The following is a 27,456-nucleotide window of genomic DNA, read 5'->3' on the forward strand; positions in this document are numbered from 1 at the left end:
ACTAGGCGTCCTGCAGACGCAATCGACGAACGACGACCAAGAAGACTGCATGAAGCGATGTTACTTCACGATAACGCCCGTCAGAATTCCGCTAGACTGACAAAAGACACTATAGACGTGAGGGGTTGGGAAGTCATTCCGCACCCACCTTCTTCACTTGACCCAAAGCTCTGAGATTGTGAAAATCTGAGAGTGCAGGTTCAGGTGAATAAGGTGGGTGCGGAACGACTTCCCAACCCAACTCGTCTATAGTGTCTTTTTTGCCCCCTGTCGAACAGCCTTGAACGAACTTCCTTTCCAGATGAAAATGCGCTCCGAACATGGCACGACGAGTTCTTAGCCTCAAAATCACGTGATTTCTACAATTTTGGAATCGAAAACGTACCACAACGTTGGCAGACTGCTGTAAATAGTGAAGGAGAGTATATTACTCATGATTAAAATCTCTGTTGTGTTTATTAAACTTATGGAAATACGCTACGAACTTATCCACCAATACTTAGATGAGTAGCATTTCTACGTTTTTTGTTATTGATGTACACTGTACTCCCACAAACCTTCAACTCAAGCCTGTATTTTCCTTGTGTTTCCATTTGTCTACTGTCACGTCTAGCAAGGGGACGAGTTACGTTACCACGGGTACCTAGACTGTAAGCTAATACGGGGGAGAGTCAAACTCACTTCCTTCTTACAATTTTTGGTCCGTCATGTTTACGTCAGCCGTGCACTGTGGTACGTTTTTGAACAGGCCTTGAGGAGAGAAAGTGGATTACGGAATAAAAAGCCTATTGATGTCCATATCTTCGTAACGAACAAAGGTACAAGAAAGACAATCATTTTGGTTAATGTCTCCTCGTAGCTTGATATTTTTTTTAATTTGCTTCTGGACGAAAAGTTTTTTGGGATGGTCAAACTAGGTGGGGCACAGTTTATTTGCAGAATGATTTAGACGAGGCACCCGTACGGTGCTAAAAGTCGCAAATGACTCTAAATAAGGAAAAGTGTCGGATCATCCAAATGAGTTCCAAAAGGAACCATTAAATTTTGGTTCCCCGATCAATCACAGAAATCTAAAGGCTGTAAATCCAATGAAATTCCTTGGGATTGAAATTAAGAGGAACTTAAATTGGAAAGGAGGAGGAGATCAGTGTTTAACTCCCGGCTGACAACGCCGTCACTGTTCCGATTAGGGAAGGATGGGGAAGAAAATCGGGTGTGCCCGTTCAAAGGAACCATCACGGCATTTGCCTGAAGCGATTTAGGAAAATCAAGGAAAACCTACATCACGATGGCACGACGCGGGTTTGATTTGTTGTTCTCCCGAATGCGGACAGTGGAACGGTGGAGAAATAATCTGAAGATGTGGTTCGATAAACTTCCTGCCACACACTGAAATGTGAATTGCATAGTAGTCATGTATGAATAGAAGTTCCGTCGACTGCATGTCATGTTTTTTAACTTTTTTATTTTCATAGGCATTTCGGAGCGACAGCTCCATTCGTAAGAGCTTCCAAGCTCACTTGTGGCTTTCCGCAATCTCCTGGTGAAGCTGTTACAGCTACATGTTGCCAGAATATGCTTCCTTACGTCGTTCGAAGTATATGCGAATACATATCACGCCTGTATCGGTTATTTCAATTCTATCCAATGACTGCAGTTTACTGATACAATAAACTCTGGTAAAGAATGAAGCTAACCGTTCTTCACATTGCGTATTAAAATCTCCGAATTAGATAGAGGTGGTATGCCCTTCCTTTTATACTGTCTTTGAACTGGTGTAGCCAGCCATTTAGAAGAGGATCTGCAGTTCAAGGTGGAGTCCGAACCGAGGAGGCAGCAGGCATTTCTGACGTATACATTGCCGGAAAAAAATTAGTACGCTTGGAAAGACGACGTCGATTTCGATCCCATGACGGCACTGCCACTTGAGGGATAGTAGGTGTACTGATAATGGTTCAGTGTCGTTCGCCAACCTACAGCGCAGTGGCGTAGCTATCAGAGCGGCATCTCTGTCACCCTTTCATATGGAATGCACAAAGACAGAAGGCTCAGTGTGATGCAAGCTGGTAACCATGCCACAGAGACGCACTTGGGCTTTCTAGAATCAAATGAGCGAGTTTGAAAGGGGTCAAATTGTGGCCTGAGTAGCGGGATGGTCCTTTCGGAGGACTGCCACACAAGTTTCACGCCCTGCCTCAGTTGTGCAACCACGCTGATACCAGTGGTCACGTGAACACTCTGACGCCCGTAGACGAGGTCCTGGACGTCCACGTAACACAGACGCCCGCCAGGATCGTCGTGTCGCGGCAGTGACAGAGCACAGATAACAGGGCTTGTGACCCCAGACTTGCTAACACGAACTGTTGCCAACCGGTTATTAGTAGTAGGAGCACGGGCGCACACACGGCTCTAGCCCATCTTCCACTCACGCCACGGCATCGACGTGCACAGCTCGACTTGTGCAGTCAGAAGATCACTTGGAAGATGGAATGGTGGTCTTCAGCGACGAAAGCAGATTCTACCTGCACGCAAGTGATGGTCGTTTTTACGCGTACCGACGTTGACCTTGTGAGCGCTGTCTCGTAGAATGCATTCGTCTAAGACACCTGGCACTATTGCAGGAGTTATAGTCTGGGATGCAGTAAACTACAACTCTCGTTCACCTTTGGTGTTTCTGAAGCGGACGCTAAACGGCGCTCGGTACGTCTAAAATGTTGTCTTTCGCCGTTCGTGCAACAGGAAGGTTCGTATTGTGCCAGCAGGCTAATGCTCGCCCACACACTGCCCGTGAAACTAACCGTGCAGCAACTTTCCTGGCCAGCACAATCTCCAGACTTGTCACCTATCGAGCACTTAAGGGATGTGATGGGTCGAGAAGTGACTCGTGCGACTCGTCAACCAACAACTCTTACAGAACTGCGTGAACAGGTTGAGCAAGCGTGGCATAACGTATGTCATCCGTAAGATCGACTATATGTCAGTGCCTGCATTGCTGCTCGTGGATGCTATACCACGTACTATAATGGGTGTTTCGGCATGGGTCGATGGCTGGTACCTCTGTACAGCTTCTGTTTTTGATCCGCAAATGTAATCATTTCATGTACTCCATATGCCCCTTGCAACAATAAATTATGAGTGAATTGGAAATCTCTAATTTTTTTCTGGCAATGTAAATGAGTAGCCTTTCTACCTCTTATTCGTTCGTGAACTTTGCAGTTCCACAAACCTTCAACCGAATTGTGCATTATCCTTGGGGGTTTCCATTTGTGTATTGTCACCTCCAGCAAGTGGGCGAGTTACGTTACCCCAGATACTTGCACTGTGTGCTAGTACGTGGGAGAGTCAGATTTAATTCCCTGTTCCGCTTTAAATAGCATCATTTTTACGTCAATTGTGCACTGTGGTACGTTTTTGAACACGTCTCGAGGAGAGAAAGTGGGTTATCGAATAAAAAACATAGAGTGCTATTTACGAAAGACGTACTGCTGTCTATATTTTTTATTTTGCTTTTGGAAAAAAAAACTTATTTGAGATGGTCAAGGTAAGTGGAGCACCCCAACTGCAAAATGATTTACGAAGTCGTAAGGGCCAAGATCTACCTAGTGGGATTAAACCACCCTAGCACTCCATGATCACCGTAATGTAAGGCTAAAGGAAAGATGAAATCGCAAAAATCTAAGGTTGTGGGAATAGCTAGCTCTGAAACGAAGTTCGATTTTTATTTAATTACATAATTTTGATTGGTGGGCATACCTGACCGAAATTCTGTCGTATTTTATTCTGGCGAATTACACCGACAAAAAAGTATGCCACTGCACATTCTGTATGTATTTTACGACGTAATCAAAAGAAAGTGAAACCTCGCTTAAGAAGCATCTTCCATAATGATTGATTACTAAGGCTAGTCGCCGAAGTGGCGTCCATTTGAAAGACTTGCACCAGACTCGTGGGTAGAATAAAATGCAAAGAATTTTTTTACTTAAAATGTTTTAGCCAAACTAGTCTGTTAACCGTTCTTTTTTTTCCTTCACTATCGCACGGAGCATGGTCTGTCTGTTTATTGTGGATAGCCACAAGTTTAACCATGACCTTCCGCTTTGTGAAGATAAAGCTCCGACAATGTCGCGGTGTACTGGTCGCGACAGGCCTCGAAACTCAATTGTTGCCAGTATAGGTACCACCTCAAATATTTGGCGGGCCGGATACCGGGGGTGACAGGCCGGCCCTCGCGGGCCGGTTTCGGCTCGCGGGCCTTAGTTTGGAGACCACTGATTCAGACGACATATCTGTACGATGCGATACGGGGTAATTGATTCCATTCAATGAAAAGTGTGGGGTCATCCACATGAGTTATAAATGGAATATGTTACTTTAGGTTACACAATAAATCACAAATATCTAAAGGTTGCCAATTCAACTAAATACCTAGGGATTGCAACTACGAACAGCTTAAATTGGAACAGTCACACTAATTATGTTGTGGGAAAGGCGAACCGAAGACTCTGTTTAATGGCTGAACACTCAGAAGATGCAAGAGACCTACCAAAGAGACTGGCTACACTACGCTTGTCCGAACTCTCATTGAGTACAGTTGCGCGGTATGGGATTCTTGCCAGATAGGATTGACGAACGACATCGAAAAAGCCCAAAGAACGGCAATGAAACGGGGGAGAGCGTGTCACGGATACGATACGTGAGGTTGGATGGCAATCATTAAAACAAAGCCATTTTTTGTTGCGAGATATCTTTTCACGTAATTTCACCAACTTTCTCCAACAACTTTTGTTGCCGCCCAATTACACAGAGAGAAATGGTCATAGTAATAATATAAATCAGAACAAGCACTGAAAGATGTCTGTGTTTTTCCCGCGCGCTGTTCGAGGGTGGAACGGTAGAGAAATAGTCTAAGCTTGTTCGATGAACATTCTGCCAGACACTCAAGTATGAACTGCAAAGAAGTCATTTGGATGTATATATATTTTATGAATAGAATTCATCTGGAGTAACTCTTAATAGCAAAGATCGCATTCAATACTGTTGATTACTGATGACATGTTTCAACAGTTTGTCATCTTCTGATCTGACGCATTTACTTAGAGAAAATCTACAACAATTACTTACATTTGCCATTACAAATAAGGAAATGGAAGCTCTACATTTTCATTACTGAAATTCAAAAAACTTCTTGTTGTACGTCCTGTTCCATTGTGACTGTATCTCACATGTCATGTTGACATTACAGTGCATAGTCTATAGCAAATTCCACACAGGTACGCCACAAATTAAAACTGGTTAGTTACAAATGAAAACTACATACGTAAAAAGAACGTTGTGTGGAGTGTCCTACATACTATACACTATATGGACTATGTGAAACAGTCACACATATAACAACAAGTGTTTGAAGACATTAAAAGGTACAATTTCGGTTTCTTCATTTGTAATTGCAAGTACAAATAATAATTGGAGATGCACTCTATATTAATGCGTCATCTGAAGACGGCAAACTGTTGAAACCGATCATCAATAATAAATAGAACTGAATGCGATCTTGGCTATTAAAAGTTCCTTCAGCGGAAATACTGATCGCTGTTTCCAATGTCCAACTAACGAGAAATTTCAACGGAATAAGAGTCTCTCGACTGTATTTCGTGTATTTTAGCCTTTAATGTCCATTAGATATTTCGGAGCGAAAGCTCAATTCGTCAGAGCTTCCGACCTCACTTGTGGCTTTTTGCTATGTCACGACGAAGCTGTTATACCTGCGTGTTGCGAGAATATGGGTCACTGGTAGTCCATGGAGAAATTTCTTACGTCGTTCGGAGAATACACGATTACGAGGTGTCATCAAAAAGCAACGGGAATTTATGTTTTTCTTATACACAGTCTATTTATTCATCAACATTGTTCCCTTCAAAGTAATCCATCACAAATATAAGGACTTATGCCAGCGCTTTTCCCAATCTTGGAAGCACTTCTGGAACTCACTTTTCGTTATGGCGTTCAGCTTCTTCAGCGATTCTGTTTTTATGTCATTAATGTAGGCAAAATGACATCCTTTCATAATTCTCTTCAGTCTCGGGAATAGAAGTCAGAGGGAGCAATGTACTGCGAATATGGTGGCTGAGACCGCACAACGTTTTTTTTTTTTTTTTTTTTTTTTTCAGAAAATCATGAAGAAGCATTGCAGCGTGTGCGGGATCATTATCGTGATGCAATTTCTAAGAGATGTTCTGACACAATTTTGGTCGTTTTCTTCGGACTGCTTCACGCAAACGGCGCTTAACTTACAGGTAGTACTCCTTATTAACCGCACGGCCGTAAAGCGCAGGAACTCATGATGTAATATCCCATTGTAATCGAAGAAAACAGTGAGAAGCACCTTCACATTCGATTGAACTTCTCGAATATTTTTCGGTCTTGGCTCTTCAGGCATTGCATTCTCCTTCGTACCCATACATCCAAGTTTCGCTATATGTCATAACCTTCTTTGGAAGTTCTGGATCGTTGTCGAGTTCATTCAGCAATTTCTGAGAAATGACTACGCGACGTCGTTTCTGGTCAAATTTCCACACTTTCCGAACAAACTTTGGTGCTACACATTTCAAGCCCAAAACAGAGGAATAAGTTGTTTGGCATGAGCCAAAGGATATGCCGGCGTCAGCAGCAACCTCTTTGATATTTCACAACCATTTTCCTTTATTTTATATATATATATATATATATATATATATATATATATATATTTTCTTTTACTTCTTCCACACTGACGTCAGTAATTGATGGCGTGCAGAGCGGCCGTCGTATTCTTCTCGACCCTCTTTGAAACATCTATACCACTCGTAACTCTTCCCTAACGCTTAGTAGATACGCCAAAAGCCACGTTTCGGATGCTGTGCTGCACTTTATTCCATTTTTCAAGCAAAATTTAATGCAAATTCTTTGAGTTTTCTTTTTCGAAAGTAAAAGTTCGCCGAGCATTCGAAAACACGTATAACTTTTTCGACTGTCAACAATAAAATAGCTATTCAAAACACCTGAAAATGTCAGCACAGACCAGGAATGTGTGTGCTAGCTAGATAAAAAATTTAAAAATCTGACGTATAAAGGCCGCGAAATTAAATTCCCGTTATTTTTCGATCACACCTCGCACATATCATGCGTGTATCGGCTATTTTCAAATTTATGCACTGACTGCTCTTTTAAGATACAGAAACTTTGGTAAAGAATGAAGCTAATTATACTTTACACCGCATATTAAAAGCTGTGAATTAGACAGAAGTGGCATGCCGTTGTTTTTATCCTATCTTTGAACTGATGTAGCCAGGTAGTCACACCGTAGATTCCAAAGCAAGGAGCAACGAGCCATTTCTGACGCATACAAGTCATTGCCAGTTGTGGTAGGAAAAAAAAAAACTGTTGGGTTGAATGCGGACTGACCATCGAACTTCTACATTTTTTCATTCTGATGCTTGCCCAGTACAGGGCACTGAGTACACGCTAGAATAATATCGATGGTGTGGTTACGGGTGTTCAGCTGAGTTGTTGTTTCTGTTTTATGCACAACATTTCAAAATCACTGTTAATCAATCACGCAGAGAAAACCTGAGGTATGTCAATGATATTCTTCAGTTATGTTAGGCGGTGACCGAAATAACAGCACAAAGAGTGGACTACGTCAAACTGCATTCACAAAAGCTTTTCCATTATAACAGGCGAGCACCTACATACATCACTCCGCTTGCCACTGCACAGTGTGTGGCGGATGGTACTCCCTACTTGGCAATTTTCTGTCGTACTGCATTAGTCCCCCCCCATGAACCATGGACCTTGCCGTTGGTGGGGAGGCTTGCGTGCCTCAGCGATACAGATAGCCGTACCGTAGGTGCAACCACAACGGAGGGGTATCTGTTGAGAGGCCGGACAAACGTGTGGTTCCTGAAGAGGGGCAGCAGCCTTTTCAGTAGTTGCAAGGGCAACAGTCTGGATGATTGACTGATCTGGCCTTGTAACAATAACCAAAACGGCCTTGCTGTGCTGGTACTGCGAACGGCTGAAAGCAAGGGGAAACTACAGCCGTAATTTTTCCCGAGGGCATGCAGCTTTACTGTATGATTACATGATGATGGCGTCCTCCTGGGTAAAATATTCCGGAGGTAAAATAGTCCCCCATTCGGATCTCCGGGCGGGGACTACTCAAGAGGATGTCGTTATCAGGAGAAAGAAAACTGGCGTTCTACGGATCGGAGCGTGGAATGTCAGATCCCTTAATCGGGCAGGTAGGTTAGAAAATTTAAAAAGGGAAATGGATAGGTTGAAGTTAGATATAGTGGGAATTAGTGAAGTTCGGTGGCAGGAGGAACAAGACTTCTGGTCAGGTGACTACAGGGTTATAAACACAAAATCAAATAGGGGGAATGCAGGAGTAGGTTTAATAATGAATAGGAAAATAGGAATGCGGGTAAGCTACTACAAACAGCATAGTGAACGCATTATTGTGGCCAAGATAGATACGAAGCCCACACCCACTACAGTAGTACAAGTTTATATGCCAACTAGCTCTGCAGATGACGAAGAAATTGAAGAAATGTATGATGAAATAAAAGAAATTATTCAGATTGTGCAGGGAGACGAAAATTTAATAGTCATGGGTGACTGGAATTCGAGTGTAGGAAAAGGGAGAGAAGGCAACATAGTAGGTGAATATGGATTGGGGGCCAGAAATGAAAGAGGAAGCCGCCTGGTAGAATTTTGCACAGAGCACAACATAATCATAACTAACACTTGGTTTAAGAATCATGAAAGAAGGTTGTATACATGGAAGAACCCTGGAGATACTAAAAGGTATCAGATAGATTATATAATGGTAAGACAGAGATTTAGGAACCAGGTTTTAAATTGTAAGACATTTCCAGGGGCAGATGTGGACTCTGACCACAATCTATTGGTTATGACCTGTAGATTAAAACTGAAGAAACTGCAAAAAGATGGGAATTTAAGGAGATGGGACCTGGATAAACTGAAAGAACCAGAGGTTGTACAGAGATTCAGGGAGAGCATAAGGGAGCAATTGACAGGAATGGGGGAAATAAATACAGTAGAAGAAGAATGGGTAGCTTTGAGGGACGAAGTAGTGAAGGCAGCAGAGGATCAAGTAGGTAAAAAGACGAGGGCTAGTAGAAATCCTTGGGTAACAGAAGAAATATTGAATTTAATTGATGAAAGGAGAAAATATAAAAATGCAGTAAGTGAAACAGGCAAAAAGGAATACAAACGTCTCAAAAATGAGATCGACAGGAAGTGCAAAATGGCTAAGCAGGAATGGCTAGAGGACAAATGTAAGGATGTAGAGGCCTATCTCACTAGGGGTAAGATAGATACCGCCTACAGGAAAATTAAAGAGACCTTTGGAGATAAGAGAACGACTGGTATGAATATCAAGAGCTCAGATGGAAACCCAGTTCGAAGCAAAGAAGGGAAAGCAGAAAGGTGGAAGGAGTATATAGAGGGTCTATACAAGGGCGATGTACTTGAGGACAATATTATGGAAATGGAAGAGGATGTAGATGAAGATGAAATGGGAGATACGATACTGCGTGAAGAGTTTGACAGAGCACTGAAAGACCTGAGTCGAAACAAGGCCCCCGGAGTAGACAATATTCCATTGGAACTACTGACAACCGTGGGAGAGCCAGTCCTGACAAAACTCTACCATCTGGTGAGCAAGATGTATGAAACAGGCGAAATACCCTCAGACTTCAAGAAGAATATAATAATTCCAATCCCAAAGAAAGCAGGTGTTGACAGATGTGAAAATTACCAAACTATCAGCTTAATAAGTCACAGCTGCAAAATATTAACACGAATTCTTTACAAACGAATGGAAAAACTGGTAGAAGCCAACCTCGGGGAAGTTCAGTTTGGATTCCGTAGAAACACTGGAACACGTGAGGCAATACTGACCTTACGACTTATCTTAGAAGAAAGATTAAGGAAAGGCAAACCTACGTTTCTAGCATTTGTAGACTTAGAGAAAGCTTTTGACAATGTTGACTGGAATACTCTCTTTCAAATTCTGAAGGTGGCAGGGGTAAAATACAGGGAGCGAAAGACTATTTACAATTTGTACAGAAACCAGGTGGCAGTTATAAGAGTCGAGGGACATGAAAGGGAAGCAGTGGTTGGGAAGGGAGTAAGACAGGGTTGTAGCCTCTCCCCGATGTTGTTCAATCTGTATATTGAGCAAGCAGTAAAGGAAACAAAAGAAAAATTCGGAGTAGGTATTAAAATTCATGGAGAGGAAATAAAAACCTTGAGGTTCGCCGATGACATTGTAATTCTGTCAGAGACAGCAAAGGACTTGGAAGAGCAATTGAATGGAATGGACAGTGTCTTGAAAGGAGGATATAAGATGAACATCAACAAAAGCAAAACAAGGATAATGGAATGTAGTCTAATTAAGTCGGGTGATGCTGAGTGAATTAGATTAGGAAATGAGGCACTTAAAGTAGTAAAGGAGTTTTGCTATTTGGGGAGCAAAATAACTGATGATGGTAGAAGTAGAGAGGATATAAAATGTAGGCTGGCAATGGCAAGGAAAGCGTTTCTGAAGAAGAGAAATTTGTTAACATCCAGTATTGATTTAAGTGTCAGGAAGTCATTTCTGAAAGTATTCGTATGGAGTGTAGCCATGTATGGAAGTGAAACATGGACGATAAATAGTTTGGACAAGAAGAGAATAGAAGCTTTCGAAATGTGGTGCTACAGAAGAATGCTGAAGATTAGATGGGTAGATCACATAACTAATGAGGAAGTATTGAATAGGATTGGGGAGAAGAGAAGTTTGTGGCACAACTTGACCAGAAGAAGGGATCGGTTGGTAGGACATGTTCTGAGGCATCAAGGGATCACCAATTTAGTATTGGAGGGCAGCGTGGAGGGTAAAAATCGTAGAGGGAGACCAAGAGATGAATACACTAAGCAGATTCAGAAGGATGTAGGTTGCAGTAGGTACTGGGAGATGAAAAAGCTTGCACAGGATAGAGTGGCATGGAGAGCTGCATCAAACCAGTCTCAGGACTGAAGACCACAACAACAACAACAACAACACTGCATTAGTGTATGGAGCGAGACGGGATGTGTTTGCATTCTCGGAGCATGACGTGTTTTATGTTATTCGACTGATCTCAGCTCGAGGTTCACAATGGATGCAGCAGAATAGTCGATGGGGTTTCTTCGGATATCTGTAAAATAAATTTACACAACAGCGTTTGGCGAGAACTCCATTGTTTTTCTTCCAGATATCTCTCTATTTAAATTAACTGATCACCTTTGTTTTCCATTGGCTATACCGAACTGTTTCTATCCCGAAATCCATCAATTTGTACGCGATACGTCAACATCTGCTGTCAAGCCTGCCTGATGAGGATTCCAACTAATGCAGTCGAGCTCTCGAGTAGGTCGCTATAATGTCTTGTATGCTGTTTCCTTAATAGGAGTACTGTAATTTGCCATATCTCTCCCAATAAGTCTACGATTTCACGTTCAATGTAATATCACACATCGATTTCATGTACGAGGAATGTCCACAGAAATCGGTGTGTACGAGTGTCTACTTTCTCCCGATGAACAGAGTAGTTTCTTGTGCCGGTGAACGTAAGGAGCGACCGTATTCCAATTTCTCTATTTTTTCGACTAGTATTTATGTGACTGTTTAGGTAATGCTGTGGTACAGATATTTCGCTCTACACGAAAGGCAACTTCGAGAAGTACAATAATTAAGTTATTAATGTTGGTTTTGTTCATGGTGAACATTTTCGATTTCGATGGCTGCAGATTTCACACTCCGTCGTTTATGTTCGGCACAAATATTGCACATCGCGGAATTAAAAAAAAAAATCACATCTAAAGTATAAATCACTAATACAGAAAAATTATAACATGTTTGTTACATCCAAAATAGACTTGGTGGTTGGCTTCGTCGCTTGCTAGAACTGTTTGAGGACGGAAAATCATTTGGATGAAGAGGCAGAATTACACTTAAGGAAATTGATTCTTCTGGCCTACGGGACAGCCATTAGAAAAAAACAAATACTAACCCGCGCTGTGTCGGGAATTTATTTTGATAAGCTACCCACCGATCAAACACCACTGCAACAGAAAAGCACAAGCAATGAAACACATAAGCGCTCACTACCATAACGCGTTATGAATGCCGTTAAACACACAATCAGGTTTCTTGCAAGCCCTGTCTTCATAGGAAAATGCAGAATGCAAATGAAAGGCTTAAGCATTTAATTTGGATCAGATGTCCAAAAACGACTGCTGAATGAGGGAAAATCACGACCGAATTCAAAGAAGGAAGGAGAGACGAGCGAGAACTGGAGGATCAGGAGTCTCAGTATGAAGGAATTTAAAATTCGGGTTAGCCTGTTGTATGTTTGAACATCTGAACTATACTTTTGAAATGCATTGCTGTGTTCTACACTTTTTTTTTACATTATAAGAGGCCTTTAACAAAATGTATAACCCAATGTTATGATATTTTCATGTTCTCTTCAAAAGATATTTCTCTAAATTTGAAACAAAAAAAGGACATCCCTTACTTAAATTCTGATTATAGGGTTGCGTGTTAGCAAAAATACTTGATTTTGATTAAGCCAACAGCATGTAAAACACGGATTATTTGATGGCGAAAAACGTCCAATTAATGCCTCGTTGCCCGCATTCGAATGATTTATCACCTAACGAGCTGATTTTCTTGCGTTATGTCAAACAACAAGGATTTTAATCAGAAGAAGCTGTTGAATCATCTCAGAACCATGTTACTGAGGTGCCAACGTTAGATGACTTTTATAAGTAACTGTTTCATTCTTTTCGAAGAAACTGAAAGATGGTCTCGTGTCTTCGTCGACGCATCTTTCGAGTAACTTGAGAGGAAAGACAAAATCTCTAAATAAAGAATATCGAACGTCGAGCTCAACCATGTAGCACCTGCAGATGATCCTGACAATATTTCCCGAAAACATCGAAAGAACAACTGAGCACGTCAGCATAATGAAAGAGAAGGCGATAAAGCCTGGATTACAATTTTCTTTCGGGAAGACAGAGTTCATAACGAAAATTAAAAATACCCCGAAGTTTCTGCACAAGACACGGTAGAATCAACAGAGTTAATAAATTTAAATACCTCGGGGAAATAACACTGCAAACAAAAACAATGCCCAGAAAAACGGAAATGAATTATCAATTAACGAAGGGAATTTTCAATTAAAAATGACTCTCAGTAAAAACAAAAATCCAGCACTTGAACATTGTCATAAAACTGGAGTACCTTTATGCAGCGGAAAGTTTAGCTCTCAACAAAAATGAAGAAATTGAACAGTTGCAAAAAGAGGAAAGGAAGGTACTGCGGATAATACTAGGTCCACAGAAAGTTGGGAGTACGTAGATGACAAGGAGTAATGAAGAAATCTACACCCAGACCGAAAAACTGCCTAAAAGAAAGTTTTAAGTATTTAGAAAAATATTCTTAAAACGCAAATCACATGGTTCAAGAAAGTGAAGAGAGACTTAGCAGAAATTGATTTCACGAAAGGAAATTCTAGCCACGCCATCTTTTCGAAAAAAGATTAGGAAATTAGTGGAAGTTCAGGAAAAAGACAGAAAGCATCATCACAGTGTGAATAGATGAAAGAAGCAAAGAACATAGTGAAAGAATGGAGAAGTTTCAGTAAGACCGAACATATGGAAAGAAGGGAACATCATGAGGAAGTTACCGCACGTGGTCCATTGATGGCCTATATCTCTAACGTCGATCAGTTGTAGAATTTTGGAACACGTATTATATTCGAGTATAATGACTTTTCTGGAGACTAGAAATCTACTCTGTAGGAATCAGCATGGGGTTCGAAAGAGACGATCTTGTGAAACCCAGCTCGCGCTATTCGATCACGAGACTCAGAGGGCCATAAACACGGGATCCCAGGTAGACGCCGTGTTTCTTGACTTTCGCAAGGCGTTTGATACAGTTCCCCACAGTAGTTTAATGAACAAAGTAAGAGCATATGGACTATCAGACCAATTGTGTAATTGATTGACGAGTTCCTAGATAACAGAACGCAGCATGTCATTCTCAATGGAGAGAAGTCTTCCGAAGTAGGGGTGATTTCAGGTGTGCCGCAGGGGAGTGTCGGAGGACCGTTGCTAAATAAATGACCTTGTGGATAACATCGGAAGTTCACTGGGGCTTTTTGCGGATGATGCTGTAGTATATTGAGAGGTTGTAACAATGGAAAATTGTACTGAAATGCAGGAGGATCTGCAACGAATTGACGCATGGTGCAGGGAATGGCGATTGAATCTCAATGTAGACAAGTGTAATGTGCTGCGAATACATAGAAAGAAAGATCCTTTATCATTTAGCTACAATATAGCAGGCCAGTAACTGGAAGCAGTTAATTCCATAAATTATCTGGGAATAGACATTAGGAGTGATTTAAAATGGAATGACCATATAAAATTAATCGTCGGTAAAGCAGATGCCAGACTGAGATTCCATTGGAAGAATCCTAAGGAAATGCAGTCCGAAAACAAAGGACGTAGGTTACAGTACACTTGTTCTCCCACTGCTTGAATATTGCTCACCGGTGTGGGATCCGTGCCAGATAGGGTTGACAGAAGAGAGAGAGATGATCCAACGGAGAGTAGCGCGCTTCGTTACAGGATCATTTAGTAATCGCGAAAGCATTACGGAGATGATACATAAACTCCAGTGGAAGACTCTGCAAGAGAGACGTTCAGTAGCTCGATACGTGATTTTGTTGAATTTTCGAGAACATACCTTCACCGAGGATTCAAGCAGTATATTGCTCCCTCCTACAAATATCTCGCGAAGAGACCATGAGGATAAAATCAGAGAGATTAGAACCCACACAGAGGCATACCGACAATCTTTCTTTCCACGAACAATCCGAGACTGGAATAGAACGGAGAACCAATAGAGGTACTCAAAGTAACCTCCGCCACACACCGTCAGGTAGCTTGCGGAGTATGGATGTAGGTGTAGATGTAGAGATGGCCGAAGTGGAAGTAAGAAGAAGAAGGAGTAGAAAAAACAACTTGAAATACGAGGGACGTTCAACAAGTAATATAAAACACGTTTTTTTGTTGGTGAGTTTCAACTGAAAAAAAAAAAAAATGTGAAATTTCTGGTGAGACATCGTGAAACATTCCCGCTTCAGCCCCTAAAGTTTCATGAAGTCCCGACAGGTGGCGGTGCTATACGTAGAATTCAAAATGGCGTCTCTAACGGAGGAGCTTGCCATATAGAGAGATGTCATTGAGTTTCTTTTGGCGGAAAACCACAGTATCTCAGACATTGGTAGGCACTCGTAGAATGTTTACGGAGACCTGGCAGTGAATAAAAGCACGGTGAGTCGTTGGGCGAGGTTGTGCAAACCTGTACGATCCAGTCTGCCGGCCGACCGTACAAAACTGTGACTCCTGCAGTGTTCGAACGTGGGGACACACTCATTCGAGGTGGTCGACGGATCACAATCAAACACTTCGGTGCTCAACTGGATATCTCTCTTGGCAATGCTGTCATACTCGTCCACTAGTTGGGTACTCAAAGGTGTGTGCCCGCTGAGTTACTCACGGGCTAACAGAAGACCACGAAGAGGAACGAAGGACCATCTATGCGGGATTGCTAGCGTGTTACGTGGCTGCTCATGACAATTTTTTGTCGAACATTATCACAGGCGATGAAACATGGGTGCATCACTTTCGAACCTGAAACAAAATGGCAATCCATGTAGCGGCGCCACATCACCTCTCCTTCGAAGGAAAAGTTCAAGGCCGCACCCTCAACCAGTAAATTCATGGCGCTAATGATCAACTCAGAAGTGTATTGTCGCAACCTCAGGAAACTGAAGAAACGTCTTCAGTGTGTTCGTTCCCACAAAACGCACTTCTCCATGACAACGCAAGGCCTCATGCAAGTCTGCGCACCCGAGAGGAGCTCACAAAACTTCACTGGACTATTTTTCCTCGTCCACCCTACAGTCCACATCTTGCACCTTCCGACTTTCATCTGTCAGGTCCAATGAAGGATGCACTCCGCGGGAAGCAGAACGTGGATAATGGGGAGGTTATTGAAGCAACAAGGCGTTGGATCCGCGACCATACAGGCTCTCTCAGTAAGGTGGCGTAATGCTGTTGCACTGAACAGTGGTTATGTTGAAAAATGTGTGTCCGTAGCCACAAGACTGAGGAATAATATGTCGCCCTGGAATCCTGAATAAAACCTAGATAGTTTCAGAAAAAAATGTTTTGCATTACTTTCTGAACGCCCTTCGTACCTTAGAAATGGTAATCAATAGCATGGTGAGTATCATTCAGTCCAGATCCGAATCGTAGTAAAAGTCTAAACACAAACGCATTACCTTTGACTAGCTACATTACCATGAAGACGTCTTAGAATACGTTGTTATAAAAAATGAAAGAACGGTTCACTAACCTGTTCCTCCGGAAGACGCCACTTGCTCCACCTCTCGTCCAAAGAAATCCTTCACAACCTGAAACAAAGAAATCTGTCATTACTTGGAAAATATGTATGAATAAGTCTACTTCGCAACTCACATACTAGTGTACGGGAATAGTGGCAATAAAGAGAACCAAATAAACTTCAAAGTAATAACATAACACGTCAGAAGAGTGTATACAAAAGGAACCTGCATTTTAAGGCAAAAAAACCGTAATATCATTTGATATGGAAAGGTAACGTGGGGGCGTTAAAGCGTGGGTAAGAGGGAGTATTGTTTATTACACCCAAGCATCTTTTTGTTAAACTCGGCATGTCGAGCATAGATTCAAGCATGTAACATACTGCACTCTGTTGTTCTAACAAACGATTGAGAAAACGAAGAAAAATTTGGATTTATCCGTACATTCAGAAAAACAATCTGCAGACTGCTTGTAGCAACCAAGGAGTTGCAGAAAGACAGTTTCGAAAGTCACTGCTTTCTACAGAATAGGGAAGGTGACACCACTGTCTATTTATTTTCCATAACAAATTATGTTTTGCTCATTGGCAAATAATTGTGCGTAGCTCTTATAGAATCTTTTTTGACTGATGATCCACTTCCGTGTATGAGTAATAATCGTTGAAAACGGTTGGTCGATTGTGAATTATGCAAGCAATCGTGAGACCAATCATCTTAATTGATGCGTTGCTTTTGCAACGTATCGCAGCTTTTGCAGCCTTATCATTTCCATTGTGTCGATGCACTCTGACGTTGTGTGATCTATTATCGCAAGTCTCCCTCTGATGTAAGACCAGATCCCTCAGATGCATACTGTGGTACTGATCCCTTACTCTTGTAAACGACTGGCATTTAATTTATTGCTGGTTTTCTCCTTCCTAGAATTGGTCCAGACGTATACATGATGTTCTTTTCGGAATCCGACGGAACTACCTGTCGTCCGAACGCCAAGTTAACCCCGACACAAGGCAATTTGCCTAAACGCTTAAATGTCATCCAGTCTGCCAATGTACCACTGCAGAGATTTTCGTGTGGTGCACAGATTCCAATCTGCCTAGTACGATGCCATATACGGGCAAATCACGGTGGCACGAGCGGTGTCCAGAAAGTATGCTCCGATCGGTCGCGAAATGGAAACAACAGTGAAAATCCGAAGAAGTTTTGCGCAGATGTGTTGGGCAGTGTCTCTAGTATGCCCGTCGATCGCGTCACGTCGCTCTTTCTAGTTTTGAGCGCACAGTGAGCACATAGAGCGCCTAGAAAATAGTGCCTCCCTCCAAATATGAGTGCCTTTCGAAATATTTTGCCTGATTTCATGCAACCCCTCATAACGTAACTTCTTCATGACAATTCTCAGCGGCACAATGCAGGGGCAATGAAGACGCTCGTGCAGCGTTTTCGATGGGAAGTGTTTGATCATGCACCATATGGCGCGAATGTGGCTTCCTCTGATTTTCATCTCTGCTCACATGAACCGATGGCTATGAAGATAACGTTCTGGCATAGACAACGAGCTGCAGACCAGTGCAGGAAATTGGCGGAAAGCACCATGACACATGTCGTGAAAATTTAGTACAACGCTACAATAAATGTCTTAACGTCGGAGCGGCGATTATATAGAGAACTGGATGGAAGGTGTAGCTAACGGATGCAAATAAAACATTTCTGATATTCACTATAATTTCCATTTCGCGACCGATCGGAACGTACTTTCTGGACAACCCTCATAGTGTAGCCATTTTCGGAGAAATGGCAGCTACTTCATTTATCGGCTTGTAAAATAAAGTAATTGTTTTTCGGCTGATAGCTGACATGTGAATGTTTATAGATGTCTCGGTAATGTGCTTTGGTAATACTTTGGTAAGAACTCGTTGAGAACAAAATGGGAGCACTCTCCGTCACAATATTCTCGGCTGTGGCCGGCCACCGGTCTGTTACCGAGGCAGAGGTCGCGTCTGTTTCTCCCTGGGGGGATTTATGAGCCACTTCTTCTTTTTAAAAGGCTGTAGGGGGATGTAAAAACGACGCAGAGAAAGGAAAGGAAGTAATACCTATACGGCTGCGTCCCGCGCGCCACTCTGAACAGGGGGCCTTGAAGGATCCTCCCACATTACCATTGTTGCTTTTTATGCAGCATTGATTTCATCAAATATTTCTTGTCTGAAACCGGCAGCTGAGAGGTTTTTTTCCTTCTATGATACGCGACCGTATACAGTCTCTTTCTATTAAACGTTAAAAACCAGCGTCTGAATTAGGCTCGATCGTTCCTACTTCCCCTCGCCATCACCACCTTATCGATGTGTGTACGTGTCAGGGAGAATTCAAACCAGTAAGTGTCCGTTTATGTGTCTCTTTCAGCACACAAGTAGAGTTCGCACACTGCCTACACTCGCTACCCACACTCTGCTGCTGGATGTTCGTAGAATTCCACAACCTGTAGTTAATTTGGTTCGTACTTTTAATATCACCATAAAAATTTAGCCTATGCTCTTTCATGTCCGAATGAATGTTGACATAATTTTCAATTTTTTTAATTTGTTCTTAGTCTGTACATTCCTCCTACAGAATAATTTGAACCTAATTTTCCTGATTACTTCTCGTTCTCTCTTTTGGATTTCTTCAATGTTTCTCTTTTTGTTTAAAGGGTGTGTTTTTGACCCATAAAGACGCTCTGTACAGATGACTGTGTTGTAGTATCTCATTACTTTTTCCCCTGTTCGAAGACAAGAAACGCCAATGCAACTGAATTTGATAAAATCAAGAAATGAGAAGGGAGCTTTTCGGTGCTTCTGTGCGCCTGCATACGAATATGCGAGGGGGAAAGAGCGGTAAGACAGAGCGTACGCGCGTTGCAATAATCTAAGTCGGCTACTCTTTCTCGTAACAGTCCTAACTTCACGATGCACGAAAACTGTGTACGTCCCCATTGTCGGACACGTGTGTTCACTAGTTGTTCTTTCTCCACTTATCGTCCCAGTGTTGGTGTGTCATGTGGGAGAAAACTGTATACAGATGTAAATGATCTTCAGTGTCTCGTCAAGGGGTAAGCTTTATTATTTATTTTGTAAACAATAATGGCGGAAACACTGCATTGCGAAGGAGAGTAAGCATACTGCAAAATGTCTTTGTGTCAATATTTAGAAAACGTCCTGTGTAATTTTGGGTAAAGTTCATTGCAGCCTCAATATCTATATAGATTAAAAAGACACTAGTGTTATCAGCCCCTATCGGTACTATCATACCTCGCAACCTTTTAGATGACTAGGGCTGTTACATTACCTCCTAGGACATCCTTCTCGGCTCTTTCCATGAACAAGAACCTCGTGGCTCTGAAAAATGTCTCTTTCCACCTCAATACATTAAGTTAGGTCTAATGAAATGGTTTTTCAAGTATTTCTACGAGAAGTTTCGTCATCTATCACTAACGAAGGTTAGTAGAACCTGACATTTGAAATGTGTTGGACTCCAGCGTTGAATGGACAAGTATTTAGGCTGTTTGATAAGCCTTGGGATTCACTTTTTCAACAGCCACCTTGTTGTTCTCGCTAAAACTTTGAGCGATGTCCGTGAGCAACAAGGTAAACGCTTTCAACAACACACCAAAGATATGGAAAGACAGTTTCAGGGCGTCTCAGATACAGCAATATGGTGGGCACCTAACGCGCCGTTGGTCTCTTCACCGAGGCAGTTCATCGGAGAGAAAGCTACATTATATTCTTTAAGGATATGAGAGAACAGCAATATAATTCAACGGACGCAGAAGTAGTATGCAATAAACAGATCAAGTTTATACTTGACCCTTTGCTCATATTGAAAAAGGCAGTTCCGTACTTTTCATTCCAGTTGCAAACCTTTTGCCAGCTTTCTGGTTTATAGCTCACACTGTCACGAAACTTACTGTCACAGAAGAAAACTGAGGCCTGATATAGACTTACCGAAAAAATCCTTGGAGAAAGCTATTACACAACAGAAAGCGTTTTTTTAAGCAACATCGTTATGACCAATGAAAGAGCGTGATTGAACTTTGTAGCTGATCTGCATCTATGTCAATACCCCGCAAAACCAGCTTACGGTGGGTGGAAGAAGGTACTTTGTGTAAAAATGTCATTTCTCTCTTTTCCTGTCCCAAATGCGAACGTTTGCAGGAAGAGCGACTGTTGGTATGCCTCCGCGTGAGCTCGAATTTCTCTCATTTTACCTCCACGGTCTTCGTGCGTGATGTACGTAGGAGGAAGCAATATACTAGCTGACTTTTGTATATTATTTCGTCTTACTTCATGGGCTATCACTCTCTGACGGGTATGATTGTCTTCTTCGAAACTCAGTTTCTATGGGATACCAAGTGACTGTAGAGGCCAATCCTGTAGTTGCAGATTTTTCCATACTGTACACACACGTTTGTTCGGGTGGGGACTGGCTGCGTAGCGTAGCAGTCTTCAGGAGTTACCGTTGGTTCCTAGCATTGCGCGTGTCAGTTTCTGCTTTCAGCGTCAGTTGCTAAGAAGGCTGAACTCCTTTCCAACCACGCGACGTCATACAAGACGACTAAGTGCAGTAGCTTCTCAATTACCAGCTTCAATTTGACACCTTTTCATTTTGTCTTTTAATGCACCTTTGTATCGTTTCTGTGGTCGTCCTACTTTTCTTTGACCATCCTTTAGCTGAGGATACATAATTTTGTTTGGTAGACGGGATTCAGGCGTAGAAACAATGTGGCCCGTCCAACGGAGTTGAAGCTTGATGATCATGCCTTCAGTGCTAGTAGAGTGCTTCTTCCAGAACTTGTTAGCGCGCCGATCTTGCCATTTCACCCTTAGGATCCTTCTCGGGCTGCGCTGATCGTATTCTTCCACACATCGTGTGTGCCTTTTGTAAGTAGTCCGTACTTCGCACCCATATGTGAGAGATGGTACAACAGTACACTACCGCTCATTAATTTCAATATACCCACCAAATGATATCTAGTTCTCTGTAGAGAAGGTCTAATACCGTGGGTACGGTTGAGAAAGCAAAGGAACAGTACAACAGTTGTACACATGTCATGATATTCGTTTGTGGTCATCGAGATACTATAGTATACAACGAACAATGTTGTGTAAATAAACGGTATGTACCTATCTGCTATGTTTGTTAACCTCTTTGCCGACGGACGCAGCAAAAAATGGTTGGTTCAAATGGCTCTGAGCACTATGGGACTTAACATCTGAGGTCATCAGTCCCCTAGAACTTAGAACTACTTAAACCTAACTAACCTAAGGACATCACACACATCTATGCCCGAGGCAGGAATCGAACCTGCGACCGCGGCTCCAGACTGAAGCGCCTAGAAGCGCTCGGCCACTACGGCCGGCGGGACGCAGAATTTGGGACACCTGTGTTGTTACTTGTAGTGTAGTGATGTCCGCAGCGAACGGCAAGCATTGCTACGATGCATAACATGTGGTTACTGCACGTCAGTTTCTTCGTGACACTGAAGTGTGCACGTCGCTAGTATGGTTCCACGAGTGGAGATATCCATAGAAAGACGTGCTGCAATTGTAGCACTTAGCCAAACAGAGTTGGTGACATTGTGAAAATAGAAGGATATATGGATCAGAAGCAGTAGCACCGCATACTTCACTATCATGCAGTACGAAGTGGATTGCGCTTAATACGCGAAGGGTTCACCTTACAACAGGACAATGACCCAAAACTTCGGTCGGCATACTGTACGAAGTACATTACATCAAAGGATAAACAGAAAGTAATCTACTAAGACTGAACAAACCACCATCAGACATGCCCTTTGGTATCTTCTCGTCAACAAGATGAAGTATAGTTCCAACAAGTACTGAGAACATAGTGGGAGCTATCACACAACCTTGTTTCGGATCCATTATGATTTCGAAATTCTCTCCCTGATAAGAACCATGCCATTCATGTTATCGTGCAGCAGTCTAACAATGTTAATGTTCTATTCACAACAACTTATTTTAGCTAAGATCTTCCACTTATACCCTGCAAAAAGACCCTTAAGAAAAGGATAGATTAGAATTCACACAGAGGCCTAAAAAGGATAGACTGAATTCTTCTTCTCCAAAAGTATATTTATCAACAGCCAGGCGTTTCTCTTCTGTTCTGTCCAGGTTATGCAAGTCCCAGTTCTCGGTCCTGTATTATGCACTTGTGATGCCAATTCCCTGTAGATCTTTCTCAGATTCAAACAGCTAACTGTTCTTGCCTTTCACTGACAAAGAGACGGAAACACCTTTTGGTCGGCTTGTCATAATTCATTCTCAGAACGTGATCGTAAAATTTTAATAGTCTTCCTCAAACTGCTAGTGACCTCAATATGCCGAGAAAATTCCTGATATCTATTCCCTTCTAATTTCCGCTTGAGTACGACGGGCCAAAAGTTTTCCTTGGACTTTATCTTCTTTGATATTCTTTGTCATGAACTGATGATCTTCCTCCAACTACTAACGCTCCAAATACCTTCCCGTTATATATTGAGTTATTGAGCTTTTTGTCATATCTGTTCCAGGTGACACTACAGGATTTTGTAATTTAGTGATGTCTCTCTGTTCGCTGCACGACATAATCCTGAAGACTGGATGATTTCCCCTATTGTTGCATTTAGTGGTCTTACTTTATTTGCACTCGATTTCGATGTTACATTAAACCATCTTAGGTCCTGAATACCCTACTTATACCTTTGTCGCAACCGTACAAAATGCAATATCAAACTAACTACAGTTACTTTTAAAACTGGTAACACATCAGTTCCATTAGATTGCAAAAAATCAAATATTCATACGAACATGTAACCAGCAAACTGTTAAAACCTTAAGAATAGACAAGAGCTATGGACAGTGTCTACGCTTCGCCATATTTACGAGGGGTGTTCAATAAGCAATACAACAATTTTTTTTTCTGAAAGCAGGTTGGTTTTATTCACAATTCCAATACACCGTATTATTCCCCACTGCTTCGGCTACAAAACCCTATATTTCAACAGAACAACTGTTCAATGTGACGGCCTTACGTCACCCACTAGGAGGGCCTGTAGGCGCGCCTGGCACCACTCTACTGGTCAACGACGAAGCCAACGTCATGCTGCGTCAGTAACCTCTTCACCATTCAGGTACTGCTTCCCACAGAGTGCATCCTTCATTGGGCCAAACAGATTGAAGTTGGAAGGTGCGAGATACGGGCTGAAGGGTGGTTGAGGAGCAATAGTCCAATGAAGTTTTGTGAGCTCTTCTCAGGTGCGCAGACTTTGTGTGAGGCCTTGCTTTGTCATGAAAAAGGAGAAGTTGGTTTACATTTTTGTGGCGACGAACATGGTTAAGTCGTTTCGAGTTAATCGTTGCACCTTGGGGGCGGACATCAAACAGAATAAACCCTTTCAGAGTCCCAGAAGGCTCTCGCCATGACTTCACCTTCTGAAGGTGAGGCTTTGAACTACTCCATCGAGGGAGAGGTGGTGTAGTGTCACTCCATGGACAGCCGTTTTGTTTGCGGTTCGAGGCGATGAACCAAGGTTTCACCGCCTGTGACGCTGTTCGACAAAAACTTGTCACGATCAGTCTCACAGCTACTCAGTATTTAGTCGTCTCCACACCAAAAGTCTACCACCATCTATCTATACTTATTAGTAAATGATTGCAGACGTGTGGTGTAGAGACGACCGAATACTGAGCTGGATCTCACACGCATTCACTCCACAGTGAAGCGCGGTGATGGGGAATTTTGGTATGGGGATGTAAGGCTATATCTGGTGTTGGGTGCCCTGGTTTCATTTGAAGATAACATGGACAGATGTCAGTATTTAAATATCCCAAAGGCAAATCTGTAAAAAAGTGTTGCTGGCTTCGATTTAGGCACAGATCACTACTTACAAGAAGGCGCGGACTCTTAAGCTTACAGCGGCAATAGTTTGTGGCTGCTGTACCATAATCCCTAAGTTTTCACGCTCCCGTCACAGAGCACAGATCTTAATTCACTTGATCATCTTGGCTGTACGCTTGAAAGAATGATCATAAAGCACAAAATACGAAGTAAGACTACTCTGGAACAACGTCTGCACCATGAATCGCAAAATATTACTTCACAGACTACTAAAACAAGTTCAGTCCATCCCAAAGAGGATAACAGAAGTGATAAATACAAGAGGAATGACTACGAAGTACTAAAATTGTCATTATATTTAATTACATTGTAATTTTCTTTGCGTTTATGAACACTTTTGTCCTCACTTTGTGACACCAGCCGGCACAGAAAATTTAGTTACTTTTTGCACGAGGCTAATTTAGTTAATCGTTTTATATGTACAGGTTAGGAAGGAAACAAATGGTTCAAATGCTCTGAGTACTATGGCACTTAACATCTGAGGTCATCAGTCCCCTAGAACTTAGGACTACTTAAACCTAACTAACCTAAGGACATCACACACATCCATGCCCGAGGCAGAATTCGAACCTGCGACCGTAGCGGTCGCGCGGATCCAGACTGAAGCATCTAGAAACGCTCGGCCACACCGGCCGGCCAGGAAGGAAACCACATACTGTTAGCTTACCAAACAACATCTCTGGTTGTGATGTTTCGTTCGGATAAACACAGTTATTTCACAAGAACAACGTTGTATCAATACTTTTTTTTTATGACTGTACGGAGTCTGTATCCGTTCGTAATTGCGAAAGTATTGCCCGTGCAGGATTTTGTGCACGAACTGACCTCTCGATTATGTCCCATAACTGTCCGAAGGGGATTCATGTCGGGCGATTTGGGCGGCCAGATCATTCGTTAGAATTATCCAGAATGTTCTTCAAACCAATCGCGAACAACTGTCATCCATAACAACTCCATCGTCGTTTGGTAACCTGAAGTCCATGAATGACCGTAAATGGTCTCCAAGTAGCCGAACAAAACTATTTCCAGTCAATCATCGGTCACGCTGGACCAGAGGACCCAGTCCATTTCATGTAAACACAGCCCATACCACTATGGACCCATCACCAGCTTGCTCAGTGCCCTGTTGTCAAGTTGGGTCCAACGCTTCATGGGGTCTGCGTCACACTCGAACTACCATCAGCTCTTAGCAACTGATACCGGGACTCGTCTGACCACGCTGTGGACCTCGGTACACTGAATTCCCTAACGATTTCCAAAATGGAATGCCCCATGCGTCTAGCTCCAACTACTATTCCGCGTTCAAAGTCTGTTAATCCCCGTCGTGCAGCCCTGATCGACTCTGAAACCCTTTCGCATGAATCACCTGTGTACAAGAGTGCAAATGATAGCTCCATCAATACACTAACCTTTTATACCTTTGTATGCGATACTACCGCCATCCCTAATGTACATATCGCTGTCCCATGAATTTGTCACCTCTGGGTGACTGTCTGAATTATTAAATGTCTTATGGTGGCTATTCTAATGCCTGTTTCCTGGTAGGCAAAATAACTGTTAATAGTTTTCTGAGTGGCGCTGAGACAAATAATGATTGTTAAAGATCTTTCTCACTTTCGGCTCAGCACCTTACCACTCCCAGCTCCGTATAATTTCAGTGAGATTCAATCTCTATAATTTGTCCTAATATGTGTGTTCTATTGTTAACTGTCTGTGTTGCTGGCTCGCCCTCGAATAAAGTGTATACACCGGTGCAGAGGGCAAGTTCAAGTGTAAGCCGTCACAGACGTGTCCGGAGCCGGAATGAGCACCGTGGCCGGCAAGCAGCAGGGACCACGGCGCTGGGCGGCGCGGGGTAGAGCCAGCCAGAGCTGGGAGCCGTACATCTCGTGTGCACCCGTGGGCGGACCGCGGGAGTGCGGGTGGGGGCGGGGGAGGCGGTGGGGGCAGAGGAAGAGGCGGCGGGCTGGCTGCTAGCAAGGAGGCCACAAGGAGCGGACGGCGGGCAAAGAAAAATAAGAGGCTTTCTCCCTCCGGCCGGGCCTGCAGCGATTCCATTTACTCTGTCCAGGAAAAACTCTTTTATTTCACGAGCTGGAACATCGTTAAATTCCATCTAAGTAGGGTTTATTTTGTACCCTTAACGTCCGGCCTGGATTTGTTGAGGTAATGGCATAGACTGCTAACCCCTCCCCCCCTCACTGGGCCGAGCCCTCCCCCACTTTCACGGTACAGTCCGGGCCGGAGCGGCCGCCGTCCGCGACCCCGGCGGTTCTGTGGCGGCTCAAACAGCGGCGTGCCGCTTCAGCACACGGAACAGGGACACAGTATCGGGATTTAATTTTGATCATTTAATGGCTTCACAGCTGTGCGTCACAACCGGTTTCGTCATAAATGAACATCTTCAGGTGACCGTAGGTTCAGCAACAGTCTTTGAAATTAATTCTCATCAAGTGGCAAAAATGTTTTGGTACGATGACACAAAAATTTCCAGTAGCCATATTGTGCCTTTTAGCGTCTCGTACGTTGATTAAAGATTTATGTAAAAGTTATTCACGAAGGTCCTTGGTTAATTTTTGGCCATCTGAAGATGTCTACCCATTACGAAACTGGTTATGGCATAACAAACGTACCAAAAATACAGCTGTGGTGGTTTTTACCAACATTTAAGAGGAGGATGATTCTGGAAGAACGACGGAGCCTAGGGTCACAGATAGGATATCTAATCACAAGAAAGTAAAATTCCATGGCTTTTTTTGTTCTTAAGCCCTGTTTCTGCAGTCGTAGTTATGCAAGTTGTAAACGTTATACACCGTGTTTTGCTGCTGTTGTAACAACTAAACATAACTTCTACTACACTCACAAAAGAAGGGATATGACGTACTGTATATTACCAGAAAAATAAATTTATTGAAAGGGCTGGAATGCGTATGAAAAAAATGGTTCAAATGGCTCTGAGCACTATGGGACTTAACATCTGTGGTCAGCAGTCCCCTAGAACTTAGAACTACTTAAACCTAAC

The 27,456-nt window shown here is 42.6% G+C and overlaps 1 protein-coding gene across 2 annotated transcripts in view; it reads right to left on the reverse strand.

Moving 5' to 3' along the window:
* Positions 1-27,456, reverse strand: part of LOC124594958 (chromosome transmission fidelity protein 18 homolog) — a 467,415-nt gene that overhangs the window by 13,677 nt on the left and 426,282 nt on the right. For both annotated transcript variants that reach the window (XM_047133468.1, XM_047133467.1), the window contains exon 19: positions 16,520-16,577. In XM_047133468.1, coding sequence (XP_046989424.1) covers positions 16,520-16,577 — 58 coding nt within the window. The remainder of the gene's footprint in view (positions 1-16,519; positions 16,578-27,456) is intronic.

This window comes from Schistocerca americana, chromosome 2 (genome assembly GCF_021461395.2).
Source record: "Schistocerca americana isolate TAMUIC-IGC-003095 chromosome 2, iqSchAmer2.1, whole genome shotgun sequence".
NCBI lineage: Eukaryota > Metazoa > Arthropoda > Insecta > Orthoptera > Acrididae > Schistocerca > Schistocerca americana.